The sequence below is a fragment of the Octodon degus genome, unplaced genomic scaffold (genome assembly GCF_000260255.1).
Source record: "Octodon degus isolate 3935 unplaced genomic scaffold, OctDeg1.0 scaffold00163, whole genome shotgun sequence".
Taxonomy (NCBI): domain Eukaryota; kingdom Metazoa; phylum Chordata; class Mammalia; order Rodentia; family Octodontidae; genus Octodon; species Octodon degus.
Genome location: NW_004524739.1, coordinates 5,895,275 through 5,908,694, shown reverse-complemented (window position 1 = coordinate 5,908,694; position 13,420 = coordinate 5,895,275). Strand labels below are relative to the sequence as shown.

At 51.3% G+C, this 13,420-nt stretch overlaps 4 protein-coding genes across 9 annotated transcripts in view; 1 reads left to right on the top strand and 3 right to left on the bottom strand.

The window, feature by feature from the left end:
- Positions 1 to 4,358, top strand: part of Tmem234 (transmembrane protein 234) — a 9,390-nt gene extending 5,032 nt beyond the window's left edge. Inside the window, exons 4-6 of one of the 2 annotated variants that reach the window (XM_023703057.1) lie at positions 3,190 to 3,282; positions 3,488 to 4,206; positions 4,286 to 4,358. In XM_023703057.1, the coding sequence (XP_023558825.1) occupies positions 3,190 to 3,282; positions 3,488 to 3,582 (188 nt within the window). In that variant the 3' untranslated portion in view covers positions 3,583 to 4,206; positions 4,286 to 4,358. Of the gene's footprint in view, positions 1 to 3,189; positions 3,339 to 3,487; positions 4,207 to 4,285 lie in introns of those variants that run through there. The other variant, XM_023703058.1, reaches the window with a different exon arrangement.
- Positions 4,359 to 4,477: 119 nt separating this feature from the next.
- On the bottom strand, positions 4,478 to 9,048 carry Dcdc2b (doublecortin domain containing 2B). 4 transcript variants are annotated; one of them, XM_023703055.1, is made up of 9 exons: positions 8,778 to 9,048; positions 7,992 to 8,043; positions 7,287 to 7,363; positions 6,938 to 7,069; positions 6,587 to 6,658; positions 6,327 to 6,366; positions 5,361 to 5,496; positions 4,864 to 4,941; positions 4,478 to 4,597 (listed from the first exon to the last, which is right to left on the bottom strand). In XM_023703055.1, exons 1-8 carry the CDS (start codon positions 9,041 to 9,043, stop codon positions 4,904 to 4,906), a joined length of 813 nt encoding a protein of 270 aa, XP_023558823.1. In that variant the 5' UTR covers positions 9,044 to 9,048; the 3' UTR covers positions 4,478 to 4,597; positions 4,864 to 4,903. The 4 variants fall into 4 exon arrangements, with proteins under 4 accessions (XP_023558823.1, XP_023558821.1, XP_023558822.1 ...); XM_023703053.1 differs by having other exon boundaries at positions 6,486 to 6,632; XM_023703054.1 differs by having other exon boundaries at positions 4,864 to 4,938; positions 6,486 to 6,632.
- Positions 9,049 to 9,970: 922 nt separating this feature from the next.
- Positions 9,971 to 12,670, bottom strand: Iqcc (IQ motif containing C). 2 transcript variants are annotated; one of them, XM_004642975.2, is made up of 5 exons: positions 12,517 to 12,670; positions 11,881 to 12,024; positions 11,437 to 11,698; positions 11,121 to 11,239; positions 9,971 to 11,026 (listed from the first exon to the last, which is right to left on the bottom strand). In XM_004642975.2, the coding sequence occupies exons 1-5, from the start codon at positions 12,556 to 12,558 to the stop codon at positions 10,217 to 10,219; spliced, it is 1,377 nt and encodes a 458-aa protein (XP_004643032.1). In that variant the 5' UTR covers positions 12,559 to 12,670; the 3' UTR covers positions 9,971 to 10,216. The 2 variants fall into 2 exon arrangements, with proteins under 2 accessions (XP_004643032.1, XP_023558854.1); XM_023703086.1 differs by lacking the exon at positions 11,881 to 12,024 and having other exon boundaries at positions 11,437 to 11,726.
- A 162-nt stretch (positions 12,671 to 12,832) lies between these two features.
- Positions 12,833 to 13,420, bottom strand: part of Ccdc28b (coiled-coil domain containing 28B) — a 5,105-nt gene continuing 4,517 nt past the window's right edge. Inside the window, exon 6 of the mRNA XM_004642942.2 lies at positions 12,833 to 13,020. Coding sequence (XP_004642999.1) covers positions 12,966 to 13,020 — 55 coding nt within the window. The 3' untranslated portion in view covers positions 12,833 to 12,965. The remainder of the gene's footprint in view (positions 13,021 to 13,420) is intronic.

The window sequence follows — 13,420 nt, the reverse complement described above, 5'->3', positions numbered from 1 at the left end:
AAGGGGGGCAGAGGTTGGGGATATAGCTTAGTGGTTTAGCACCTGCCTGGCAAGCTTGAGATCCTGAGTTTGATTCCTGGTATAAAAAAAAATAATAAAATGTTTGAAAGCCTCTGGCCTAACGAATTCACTGTAGCTAGCCACTTACCAAGTTTTGAGAAAATTGCGGTGTTTTTTTTTTTTTTTTTTTTGCGGAACCGGGAATCAAACTCAGGCCCTTGCGCTTGCCAGGGAAGTGCTTATTCTACTGAGCCATCTCCCCAGCCCCCAAAAATTGCAGTGTTTGGATCATGTCATCACCTACTCTGTGTCTTTAATACCCACCTTTGCTAATAAAACAGTATTCATTGTTTATTAAGCATTTCACCATATATGTAGTCGTAATTCACCTCACAACAGCCCTACAAAGCTCGACAAAGGAGGTGTAGGTTGCTCTCACTTTTTTGTGTGGTGAAACAGGCTCAGTGGGTTTGAATGGCTTAACCACTATTGCACAGGGAAAGCCATGCTCTGCTCTTCCAATTCGCCTTGCTTTTCGCTGCATCATGTGGTGTTGTGTCGCAGTCCTTAGCATCTATGACATTCCTCCTCGTGAGGTGTGAAGTCAGGAAAACTGCTCTGAGCAGGTAGGAATGTTGTGTTATTCTTTTGATGGGTAATGGCAGCCATGCTACACAGGAAGTGAAGAACAGGACCATTCCCTCCTCTGCCCCAGCAGGTGGGGCCTGAGAGTATGACAGTCTACCTGTGGTTATGAATCTCATTTCAAACAAATAGCTTTATTTATTTTTTTTTTTTTTGCAGTACTGGGTATTGAATGAATCTAGGACCTTTATACTGAGCTTAACCACTAGGCCTTTTATTTTATTTATTTATTTATTTTTTTTTTGCAGAACCGGGGATTGAACTCAGGCCCTTGCGCTTGACAGGGAAGCACTTATTCCACTGAGCCATCTCCCCGGCCTTACTTTTTTTTTTTTTAATTTTTTTATATGAGATAAGGTTTTGCAAAATTTCCCTGGCTGGGCTCAAGCTTGTAATCCTCCTGCTTTGAGCCTCCCATAATTCTAAGATTACAGGCATGTGCCACCATACTCAGCAGTTTGTTTGTTGTTTTGTTGTTTTTTCTTTTCTTTGAGACAGGGTCTCACTATGCAGTTCAGGCTGGCCTTGGACTCACTTTGTAGCTCAGGCTCGCCTTGAACTCTCAGCGATCTTTCTTTCTCAATCTCCCGAGTACTGGGATTACAGGCATGTACCACTACACCTGGCTGCATACCCTACTTTGACAAATCAAAATCTACAATTGTTTTGGTTTTTTTATTCCTCCACTCCACCCCCAATACTGTTTTGGTAATCCCACTGGCCCATTTCTTTTAGTTTGCTTATTGAAAATCAGTCCTAGGGGACTGGGGAAATGGCTCAGTAGAAAAAGCGCTTCCCTGGCAAGTGCAAGGGCCTGAGTTCAATCCCTGGTTCTGCAAAAAAAAAGAAAGAAAGAAAGAAAGAAAATCAGTCCTTGGAGTTTTATAACTAAGAAATAGATCCTGGGCTACAGCGACTTTATTTATTTTTATTTTTATTTATTTATTTATTTGTGTGTGTGTGTGTGTGTGTGTGGCCAGCTCAGCCCACCAGGGGGCGGGGCTGGCTGGCATGTGGTGCTGGGGGATTGGACCACGATCCCTGTGCTTTGCTAAGCTTGTTCTAAGTAGGTGCTTTAGACCACTGAGCCATCTCACCAGCCCTACAGTGACTTTATGTGAGTCCCAGAAGTACTGAACTGGTACCTAGCCTTCTACTGTGGTCATTTTTATTTCTCTTTAACTCCATAAAGTTGGAACTTGAGCTGAGATAGAAACAAAATGTGATGTTTTGTTTGGTAGTAGAAGTCGAACTCAGGACCTCAAGTTTGCCAGGCAAGTGCTTATGTTGCCAAGCTACATCCCCAGCCCCAATAAAATGTGTTTTACCTGATGTTTTGCTTTGTTTACATCCAATTAATTAAGAAAAAAAGACTTTGGGGGCTGGTGAGATGGCTCAGTGGTCTAAAGCACCTACTTGGAACAAGCTTGGCAAAGCACAGGGACCGCGGTTCAATTCCCCAGCACCACATGCCAGCCAGCCCCGCCCCCTGGTGGGGTGAGCTGCCCCCCCCATAAATAAATAAAAAATTTATTAAAAAAAGAAAAAAAGGCTTTGAATAAGGAAGACCTCTGTGGGGTTTTTTGGTTTTGTTTTGTGTGATGAAACAGGGTCTTGCTATGTAGTTCAGACTGCCCTTGAACTCACTGTGTAGTTTCAGCCTGCCCCCTAAGTATAGGGATTACAGGTGTGCATTCACCATACCCAGCCAGACCTTGGTTTAAAAAAAAATCTCAATTTTGGGGCCGGAGAGATGGCTCAGTGGAACGAGTGCTTCCCTGGCAAGCCCAAGGACCTGAGTTCAATCCCTGGTTCCGCAAAAAAAAAAAAAAAAAAAAAAAAAAAATCTCAATTTTCAGGCCGGTGAGATAGCTCTGTGGTCTAAAGTGCCTACTTAGGCAACTGTAGGCAAAGCACAGGGACTGTGGCTTGATCCCCAGCACCGCATGCCACGCCAGGCCCCCCCAATCTGTTTGCCTCAATTTATATGATATATTGAGCCTTTGTTTCCTTTATGATCTCCTTGCAATTTTGTTGTGAAAATTAAATGTATATACAAAGCACCCAGAATGTACTTTCTTTCTTTTTTCTTTTTTTTGCAGAACTGGGGATTGAACACAGGCCCTTGTGCTTGCCAGGCAAGCACTTACTCTACTGAGCCATCTCCCCAGCCCCTCAGAATGTACTTTCATATGGCCACGCTTGGCACAGTTGCACTCATTCTGCTGTATCCTTTGAGCTTCGGATGCCTGCTTATCTGTCCAGATGTCCTGGAAATCTCAGGCGTTCTCATGGAGTGCAAAGACCTCACTCCTCCTGTCTTACCAAGAGGTCCCAGTCTTCTTGCTGGAATACTGTGGAAGCGCAGAACTTGAGTCAGGAGACCTTGGTTTCAGTCCCAAGCTTTGCTGTCATGTCTGGAAAATGGGGTCATGATACTTTTTCTGAAGGCATGAAATGATAGGATGAAGTGAATTTTCATTTTGTACCTAGAAAGGCTTTTTTTTTTTTGCATCTCAGAGTTCTTCTCATTCTGACCACCAGATCTGACTCTGGCTGTGCCCATCTGCAACTCTCTGGCCATTGTCTTCACACTGATTGTGGGGAAGCTTCTTGGAGAAGATGTTGGTGGAAAACGTAAGTCAAGCTGTTGTGAATGCAGGAAGCAGCTGCTTGGGTCTCCACATGCCTAGGTTAGTTCTTTTCCATCTCCCAGGGTAGGAGTCTGGGGCACAGGCTAGGGGTGAGAATCAGGGCCAGGCCCCGTCCATGGCTCTGTACCAGCTCCTGCCCACTGGCATGGCTGGGCTCAAAACCCCTTGGTGTCTGCCCATTATTCCAGGAGCAGCTATTGGCATGGTGCTCACCATGACAGGAATTACTCTGTGCATCATGAGCTCAGTGAGCAAAACCCAGGAGCAGCCATCTACCTTTTGAATGGACTGAGCCCCACCTCTACCCCTGCTGTCTACGGGAAGCCCCTGTGCCGTCCCAGGCAGTGAGCAGCTGGACCAGCCCTTGCCCTCTCAGAGCCCCAACTTCCTCATCTCTTCCGGAGATAACAGCTACCTCATGGATCACAGTAAGAGATAAGCAGTGGCAGGGCTTTGTAACCTTCAAGGTGTGCTAGTTGCTGAATTAGCCCAGGAGACTTCACACTCCCTCTCAGCAGCCTTTCCACCCAGCAGCTCTTCTTGTGGACATCTCAGACCACCATCACCCAGCCACCGCCAACCTGGCCTGCCCCAGACTCTCATGGTGGCAGGTTCCACGGAGTGCACAGCCCACCTGCATGGAGAGGGCCAGCTGCAGTGGAGACCTTCAGGGCTCAGCCGGAGTGCCTTGGCTGACTGAAGGGTGGAACTGAGGGTGAGACAGTGCATCAGGATGGCAGGTGGGACAAAAGAGCTGCCTGTCACCCTGGAGGAAGGTGAAAATGCTCAACTGTTAATCCTTCTCAGACAACTGAACCCCAGTACCACGTAATTAATGCAGCACCAATGCAACATCTGGCCAGTGGCAGTCTTCAATAAACCTGCACTAAGCAGACTGAGGTTAGAGGTATGTGTTTATTTTGACAAACCCACTCTCACATTTGTGGCTTCGCTACCAAGCTCAGCCAACTACTTTCTCTGCACAGAGAATCCTGCAGGAAACAGCCTCCACAGCGAGGGCTGCTCTGCTCAGAGAGGAGGGAAAGTCTGGCTGTGGACTAGGAGCAGAATCAGGAGAAGCTGAGGTGCCATATCCCTGAGGCCCAGGCAAGGCGTGGCTCCTCAGAATGGGCTACTGGGGACTGCGCACAAAAGGTGGTTTCCTAGTGGTAGGTCAATACCTACCGGTATCTCTGGTTTCTGCTTGGAGCTTTTGGTTTTCAAATGGTGCAGCAAAGGTCAAGGCTGAGGCGACTGCTCTCTGTGGGCAGAGCCTCTTCTGCTGTCTGGGCTCCCCTCTGGAAGAAGTGCAGAAGCACAGGGGAAGGAGCCATGAGATGTCCATCCTGCTGCCCAGCCAGGAGAGGGTAAGACTGGATCAGCTGGGGTCTGCTCCCTCACTGAATATGGTAGTTAGTGGGATTCTGAGGTGTTAGAGCTGCTCACGGTCAGTCATGGGGTGGGGGTAGAAGGATGGGCAGGGCCTTCTTCTGGGACCTACCAGTTTCTGTCTGGCTCAGAACCCCCTCCATTGTAAGTGTGGCCTCCTGAGCCAACAACTCACCTCATCCAGGGCTCCTGTGTCCGGGTGTCTTCATGGTCTGCTACTTCCTGGGCTCCTGCCATCTCTCTCCCTTAACTCCTGGTGGCAGAGGCAGCACTAACTGATGCTGATGCCCAAGCTGAGGAGTCCTCAGCCTTTTTCCCTTGACTTTCTCTAGCAGCCTCTTCCCCCCCCCCCACATTCCCACAGTCCCATCAATGGCAGCCCAAGTGAATTGCACCCCCAAAGCCTCATCCCTTTGAGAGAAACCTGCCCTTTCCACTTGGCAAGTCCATATGAAGAAGCAAGAGACCATACATGCACACGGGAGCAGAAGACAGTTTTGCTTTGGTCAGAGCAGCCTCCTGCCTGGGCTTCTGCCTTTGTAAACCTGGGTCACTGCTAAAGGGTCGCTGAGGTGGAGCACTTGACTAGCATGCATGAGGCCCTGGGCTCAAGCCCTAACACATGCACAAAAAAGGTGGTGGCTGAGAGGCCCTGGCCCTGGAGCCCCTCACCTGATGCAAATGACAGAGAGGGAAGTTTGCTTCTTGGCTGAATGGCCTGCTGGGCTCTGGCATGGAGAGCGGATGACTCATTTTGTCCTGGCTCCTTCAGAGAGGGCTGGCTTGCCTGTGCCACGTGACCCTGGGTCTACACAAGAGACAGTGGGCTTGGACCATGGTTGGTGGCTCTTCACACTTGTCCTATTCCCTAGTGCCCTGAGAGAGCTTAGGAGAGGCAGCGCCATTCATCTTCATGGTTTGCGTCCACCTTTCCATCAGACTGCCTGCCCAGGGACAGAATGACTGGTGCCTGGCTCTTGGAGGTGCCGACAAAGCCAGGCTGTGGCCCCCACCCACTCTGATGCCCCATATTCACTGGTTCACCTTTTGGGAGGCCACAAGAGTTCAGGTCTGGTTGTTAGTTTTTTGATGTTTGTGGTATTGGGGATTGAACCCAGGACCTTTGTACTGAGCACATCTGCATTCCCCCCAACTTTTTTTGAGACAGGGTCTTGATAAATTGCCCATTCTCCTGCTTCAGCCTCCTGAGTACCTGGGATTGCAGACAGGTGCCACCTTGCCTAACCTATGTTTTGGTTTTGGCACTGGGAATTAAACGAGCACCTCCCACATGTTAGGCCAGCAAGTGCTCTACCACTGACCCATACCCCAGTCCTTCAGGCCTAGAAGGATGGTAAGCTAAGTTCCCTTGGGCACTGTTACGCCAAGTATGCCAGTAGGCCTTAGGCTTTGTAACTTCATCCTGAAGAACATAATTCTGGTCTGGTACTCAGTACCTGTGTCTCCCTAAACAAATCACATTACTCTGTTGAGCTTCAGTTTCCACTTCTGAAAATGGGGATAATCTGTATTTCACAAGATTGAGTGGATACAGAGATAAGGCCAGAGGCCAAGCCGTCAGACTCCTCAGTCACTTGCTCCCGTGCCTTCCCACTCCCATGGCCCCATGTTACCAACCTCCTGCCTTCGAGGTCTGTATTTCCGGCCTGGGGGGTGCCTACGAGGAGAGGAGAGGCTTGTAGTGGGCAAAGTATGACAGGGAGTCAGGGCATGCAGACCAGAGGGTGTCTCCATCTGCTGCTGTGACCTGTGGCCTTGCACCTTTCACATACATACCAGCAGCCCCTGGGCAGGGAGGGGCTGGGCACCAGCAGCTCCAGGTAGGGGAGGGCTTTGAAGTCGTCCTCTCCAACAGCCACATAGTAATGGCCACTCACCAGAGTCTCTCCTGCTGACAGTGGGAGCCCCTCCAGGGTGCAGAGTCTGGAGAAAGGTGAGCTAGATAAGGGCTGGTGGACAAGATGGCTCTTCTTACTCAGCAGGTAGTGACAGGTGGGCACGGCTGGGTGGGCACAGCTACTCCAAGGCTCCCCTGGCCTCTGGCTGTCTGGGTACCAGTCCCCAGGTTCTACCCTAGCTCAGAGGGCTAGGCTGGAGAGGCCTCTCCTGTGGCACAGGCAGAAGTCCCACTGGAGGGGACATTCTTTCCTATTTCCATCTTTATAATAGCTGGCACCAGCAGGAAGCCCCTTGAGGAACTTCTGGGCTGGTCCAGTTCCCATACTCACTTGCACACAACCCCACTCTGCAACTTGGCTTTCTCAGTCAGTAGCTTCAACATGGCATCCCAGTCCTGGATGGTAGCCTGGGACAGCTTCAGACTAAATGGGGGACTTAGCAGGTCTCCATTCCTGAACACACTGAGACAGATAGCAACTTGGTAAGAAGGGTGTCCAGGATACCCCACGTATGAAAGGAAGGGTAGCCCAAGAATCAGTGTACTGGCCCATCTTCACCCATCAAGCATGTTGGGCTTATCTTCCCACCCACAGCCATGGGACAAGCCCCACTTTCTTTTCTCACTAAAACAAATAAATTAAAAAATCCATACTCCCACTCCCTGACAGTGGCACTCACTGGATGTAGCAGGGGGCACCTGCAGGCAGCCACTGTCCAGCGGCCTCATCACACTGGTGGTGAGTCATGGATGAGCCCTGAAACACAAGTCAGGCCCTCAAATGAGAGAGCTGAGGCCTTTGACTAGGGGTGGGGGCAGTTTAAGGAGTGTGGGGTGGGCAGGCAGAGCCACGCCTGGGCAGGAATGGGGGCAAAGAGAGACAATCTTTTTCTTTTTTTTCATGTGGGAATCGAACTCAGGACCTTGTGCCTACCAGACAGGTGCTTAAGCCACTGAGCTATCTCCCTGGCCCAAGACTGGCCACACTTTTCACCAAGAAGGTGTAAGTCATTTGTTGGGCTTATCATCCCACCCATAGCCATTGGACGATCCCCACTTTCTTTTCTCACTGAAACAGAAAAAAAATCCATACTCCCGCTCCCTGACAGTGGCACTCACTGGATGTAGCAGGGGGCACCTGCTAATCATCTTCTAACCACCTTTTCTGCCATGTGTGTTTCACAACTTCCTCTCCCTTGGGGACCAAGCCTGGAGAGGAAGTGAGAGGCTGGCACAGGAGCAGGGGAGCAGGAGGCTCACATGAGTATGCTCCATGCAACTGGCAGCTCTGGCTGCTTCCAAAGCCCCTGGTTGCCCAACCTACATTGGAGCAATCCCAGGAAGGGTTGGAGGTCAGAGGTGGGGACCACCTCCTCAGAACTCACTTTTAGTCTGGTGCTCTTTCCACCTGGATCCTTCCCTCCAGGGAGTAAGTAGCTGAAAAGATAGACAGACCATGGGTCATCACGGGAAGTCTGACATATCAGTGGCCCACTTGCTGCCACAGTATGGGGCTCACCAGGCATCCCTCCCCACTGGAAGTGTCCCTTAGTCTAGAAATAGATGCTGGCACTTGAACCTGCCTTAGGCTGCCTTAACTGCTAAGTCTGGCTGGAAGCAGGACTGGAGTCTCGGAGATAAGACTGAGAGAGTGCTGGCCAGATAGCTCAGTGGATTAAAGCACCTGCAAGCAGGCACAGGGGTCTGGGGTTTGACAGAACCGGGGATTGAACTCAGATCCTTGTGTTTGCCAGTCAAGCGCTTATCCTACTGAGCTATCTCCCCGGCCTGCTGGATAAGTTTAAGTGTTAGTATCGGGCAGAATTCAATCCCAGCTGGGCATGGTGGCACATGCCTATAATTCCAGCACTAGAGAGGCTCAGGAGGATCATTGCCAGTTTGAGGCTAGCCTGGGCTATATGATAGTTCAAAGATGGCCTGAACTGGAGGATCTGGTCTTAAAAACACAAAACCAGAAGTGCAGCTCAGCTGTCTGTTGCTCAGGTACAGGCAGGTTTCCTCTTCTAACTAGTGGAAATGATCTCACCCCAGATGAAGGGAGGCAATGTAGAAAGCCTGCCATTTACACAGTAAATACAGAAGACACTAGTGCTACTGCTGTCCCACCCCCACCCCCCACCCTGGCTCTTTGACCAGCCCAACCGACTCACTGGAGTTTGTGGAATCGTTCAGAGCCAGCAGCCACATATTGTCCTCCATTCTGCAGGTCTGCCAGGTCAGTGACAGGGTGGCCATCACAAGCCCTGTAGAGGGCACGTACAGCCAACGGGGCCTGCACAGCGGAGGTCACCTCACAAAGGAAGGCCTCCATGGTGGGGAAATGCTGTTGGGTTACCACCAGCTGGCGGCCTGGGAAAAAGGGGTCTCCATTCCGGTACACCACTACCTTCTTGGCAGCTGGCCTGCCACCTGCCATTGTGTGTCCTCAGTCAGACGCGGAACTGTTACCAGGCAACTTCAGGCCAGGCTGGAAGTCACACCAGAGATAATCCTGCTCTCTCACCAGGAAGGCAGGGAGAGCCTCTGGTAGCTCAATAAAAAGAAGTAGCAGAAAACCCTTTTATTTTTTTAATTTTAAACTAAGGATCATCATTAGTTAAGGCTCGTCTTGAACTCACTATAGTATTGGTAGTGGAGGGGGGTTGCCTTTTTTTTTTTTTTTTTTTTTTTTTTTGCGGAACTAGGGATTGAACTCAGGCCCTTGTGCTTGCCAGGTAAGTGCTTATTCTACTGAGCCATCTCCCTGGCCCCCATTTTTTTTGGGGGGGTATCAGGGATTGAACTCAGGCCCTTGTGCTTGCCAGGCAAGCCCTTATTCTATTGAGCTATGTCCCCAGCCCATTTTTTGTCTTTTTAAGATAGGGTTTTGCTATGCAGTTCAGGCTGGTCTTGAGCTCACTTTGTAGCTCAGGCTGATAAACTTACAATGATCCTCTGGCCTCAGCCCTGAGTGCTGGATTTGCAGGTATGCAACACCATGCTTTGGAGCAGGGATCCCATTTATAAAGGTTGTTTTTGTTGAGACGGGGTCTCACTAGCTATAGATTTCAGGCTATCCTTGAACTCACAGCAATCCTCCAATCAGCCTCCCATGTACTGGGATTACAGGCATGCACCACCATGCCTGGCAGAGATGCCACTTAAACACATGTCCCAGTAGTCTCTGGAACCTTAGGCACTCCCAACCCCAGGAGTTTGAGCTCAAGCGGAGATTGGCTTGAGGTCTCTTCCTTACAAAAGATGGCTAAATCTGCTCCTCGGCTATAAGAACGATTCCCCATGCTAAGATGAAGTGAACAGGAGATCCCAGAGGCAGGACAGGAAAGGAGCCAGGTTTGGAATCCAAGAAAAACCTTTATTAGCCAGGTAGGTGCTTAGCCTGAAATGTGGACTGAGCCACAGGCAGATGATGAAAGGGTCGCCTTTGTCCTCCTCACTCTACTCATACCCAGTCTACACCAGCCTCTCTCGGCCCCACAGCCACTCGCTTGCTGGGAGAGCACTGGTAACAGGATGAGGACTTGCCCGCTCCACTACTGGTCACAGTGTCCCTCCCTTAGAGCCTGTTCCTTGCCTGCCTCCTCACTGTCTAGCCTGGGGGTCCTGTTTTTAATGTTCTGCCCCTCCATTGGTCCTCCTTTGTCTCATCTAATCCTGTGAAAGACAGATTCTCAGCCAGCCTTGATCTCCAAAGTACAGTCCTGTGGTTTTTCAGTTCTTTGTGACTAGGCTCACTGGCCACTCCATCTCTGGAACTTCTATCACTGAGTGTCTGTGCCTTGGGTGATTTAGTCCTGAGATCCAGCAGACCAGGCTCTGGGCCTCCCAACATTCCACTGCAAATAACGTGGTCCTCCAACAGGCGCAGCTCTTGTGGCCTTGCTGTTCGACAGTCAGGCTCTTTGGGCCTTGGCTTTCTGGGAGACTTGTCCTCAACATCTGGGTCCTCACAGAGTGCAGGCAGCTGTGTCCTGGCCTTCCCAAAACAGGGGATTGTAGGTCTCAGGGCCCTAGAGGTCTGGTCCTCTGGAAGTTTCATCTGCTGTAAGGTCTGTCCTCTGTGGTCTGGCCTCTTGATCCACCTGTCCCCTCCAGCCTGGCTATTGGATGGTACAGACAGCTGTGGCCCAGCCTTCCTCTGACATTGCTCCCTGTTTTTAGCTCCAGCACTAGTTTTGTCAGTAGTGGCCAGACTTTCTGGGGACTCGTAGGCCTGTGATTTGCCCTTCGGACAGGAGTCACCTAGAAGGTCTAGCTCCCTGCTGGGCTTGTCTTCCAGCAGTGGGTTTGGTTGTGACCACACTTTGTAAGTCTGTCCTCTGCGGTCTGGGCATAGGCTGAGCTCATCTCTGGTCTGGCCTGCTTCTGGAGATGTCAGTGTTTGTCTGAGAATTAGATACTGTTGGGAGAGAAGAGATACTGCATGATGCAGGCCTGAGCACAGCAGGAGGCTCCTCCCCATCCCCTACCCAGAGTTCCCCGTTAGCACCTACCTCCTTACGGCTGTTGATGGCCTGCTGTAACCACAGCAGTTCCATGGCCAAGTGGCTTCGGTGATACTGGAGCTCCTGCAGCTCACAATGGCTGTAGCACAGTCCTGGGCTTGTGGGTTCTTTGAAGGAGGAAAGAAAAGGGAGAGAGTGCTTTGAGAGCTAGACCCCTTGCTGCCCACACATGTGTCTCCCCAAACTAGGCCAAAAAGAGGAAGGGGATGCAGCTTATTTAGCATATTTCTGACTTTTCAGATGGACAGGCTAAGGCCCAGAGAGGGTCAGGGGCTTGCCTTGATCTAGCCAGCCAGAAATGTACCTGAGTTCTCCATCCTTGAGGTGTCTCTGGTCTCCTCTTGGCTGGGATTCCTGATTTTACTGTTATGCTCAACCTGAAGCCAGGGGCTGTCATCTCTGCAAAGACTCCCCGGGTTCGCTGAGGCATCTTCTGTCGTCTTCAGTGCCGTTTCCTCCCAGATGGCCCTTTCCTCAGGCTCTTTAAGGGGGACGTGGCTCCACAGTTCTTGCTCTGGACTTAGTACTTTCTCTCTTGCCTTCCAGGAGCAATAGGATTTAGCCTTCTGAGAAATCACAGACATATGAGGCCCCCTACAGATGGTAGGATTAAGGAATAGGGTGTGAGGAGGCAAGTTCGCTGCCTCATCTAGTGACAGTGGTTTGTCATCAGAAGATTAGGTTCTACCATCTTCTTCAATCTCCTGTCCAGGTCCTTCCCCTCCCTTCTTCCCCTGGGGTGTGATACCTTAGGGAGAAACTGGGGCCTGGGAATCCAGCCACCAGTCCACTGAAGTGTGCCCAGGTCTCCCTCGATCTCCTGTACAATTGACTCATACTCAGCTCGCAGGCTCTGAAATCGGCGTCGGACCAAGAAGCCCCTGATGCAGGCCTGATGTGTAGAAAGAAGGTCATAATCATTTTAGGAAGGGCTGTCTTGGGTCAGTCATCCCTAGGGCTGCAAGAGAGGATACGACCAAGGCGAAAAGGCAAGGGACAGTGCGCGCTGAGGCTCCAGGAGGTGGTTTAATTGAGACAGGATCTCGCTATGTAGGGCAGGCTGGCTTTGCACTCACGGTGATCCTCCTGCTTCAGCCTCCCGAGCTCTGGAGTTCCAGGTGTACGCCACCACGCCCGGTGAGGCTTGGGGAGTTTAGGGAGAACTCGGAGCTGGACTTCCCTTTGGCTTTAAGGCCCCTCTTGTCTCCCCCCAGCCCCCGACGCCGCAGGAGCGCCCCGTGAGTCCGTCATTCTTTGGTGTAGTGGGGGTGTGCCGGCACCTCCAGAGTTTGGCAGGGTAGGGGGCTCACCGTGACAGCCTCATCTTACTGGAAGGTCCCAGACCGAGACCCTAGGCGCACCGCCCGCCCGTCCTCCAACGAACCTGCAGCGCAGAAACCCTCTGCAGGAGCAGCTCCGACTCCATCTGTCCCGACGCTAACCGGCCACTGTTGCGCGCCTGCGCAGCGCGTCCTTAGGCGGCGCCCCTCCCGAGTGTGCGCAGGCGCAGAGCTCCGCCCCCGCGAGGCGCCGCTCTCGGGCTCCAGCACCCGGGGCGTCCCCTGCCTATTCTCTTAGAGCCTCTGAGGGCGTCCCAGGCCGCCAGGCCGGAGCACAGCCTCCAAGCCAGCTGTGCCGCGCAAGGGCGTCTCCAGGAGAGACCCAAGAAGGCGAAGGAGCACAGGAGCCGCTTTTTTTTTTTTTTTTCTCCTTTAATTCCTTCCAATGCTCCCCACCCCGATAGCACCTGGGGGGCTGTGGAATACCCTCCCGAGTCGATAAAGAGTCACAGTTTGAAAGGAATGAGAGGCAGTCTGGGCTTGCGTTCAACACTTATGTAGTTGACTGGTCCTCAGGCTCAGCGTTCTCCGCCAGATGCAGTTTCTGTCTGTGCCAGTCAAGGATTGTGAAGCTTTGGACACCCGTCTTCCCATCCCGCACAGGCTTGTCCCCAGCTCTGTAAAAGCTTGTCCATAGTCTGACCTTGCAGCCCTCTTTTTTTTTTTTTTTTGGTACCGTGGATCGAACTCAGGATATTGCTCTTGCCAGGCAGGCACTTATGCCTCTGAGCTATCTCTCCAGCCTCACCCACCTTCTTTTTGTGCATTGTGGTGCTTCGACAGAACCTTGGGGCTCAGAGGATCCACAAGCCCTGGTCTACCACTGTCTCAGCCTTCTAAGTGCTGGGATTACAGGCTTCATCTTTTTCTCTTTTCATCCAGAGCATGCAGGTCAAATGACCTAGTAGACTCGTGGTTACTGTGTGTGTGTGTGTGTGTGTGTGTGTG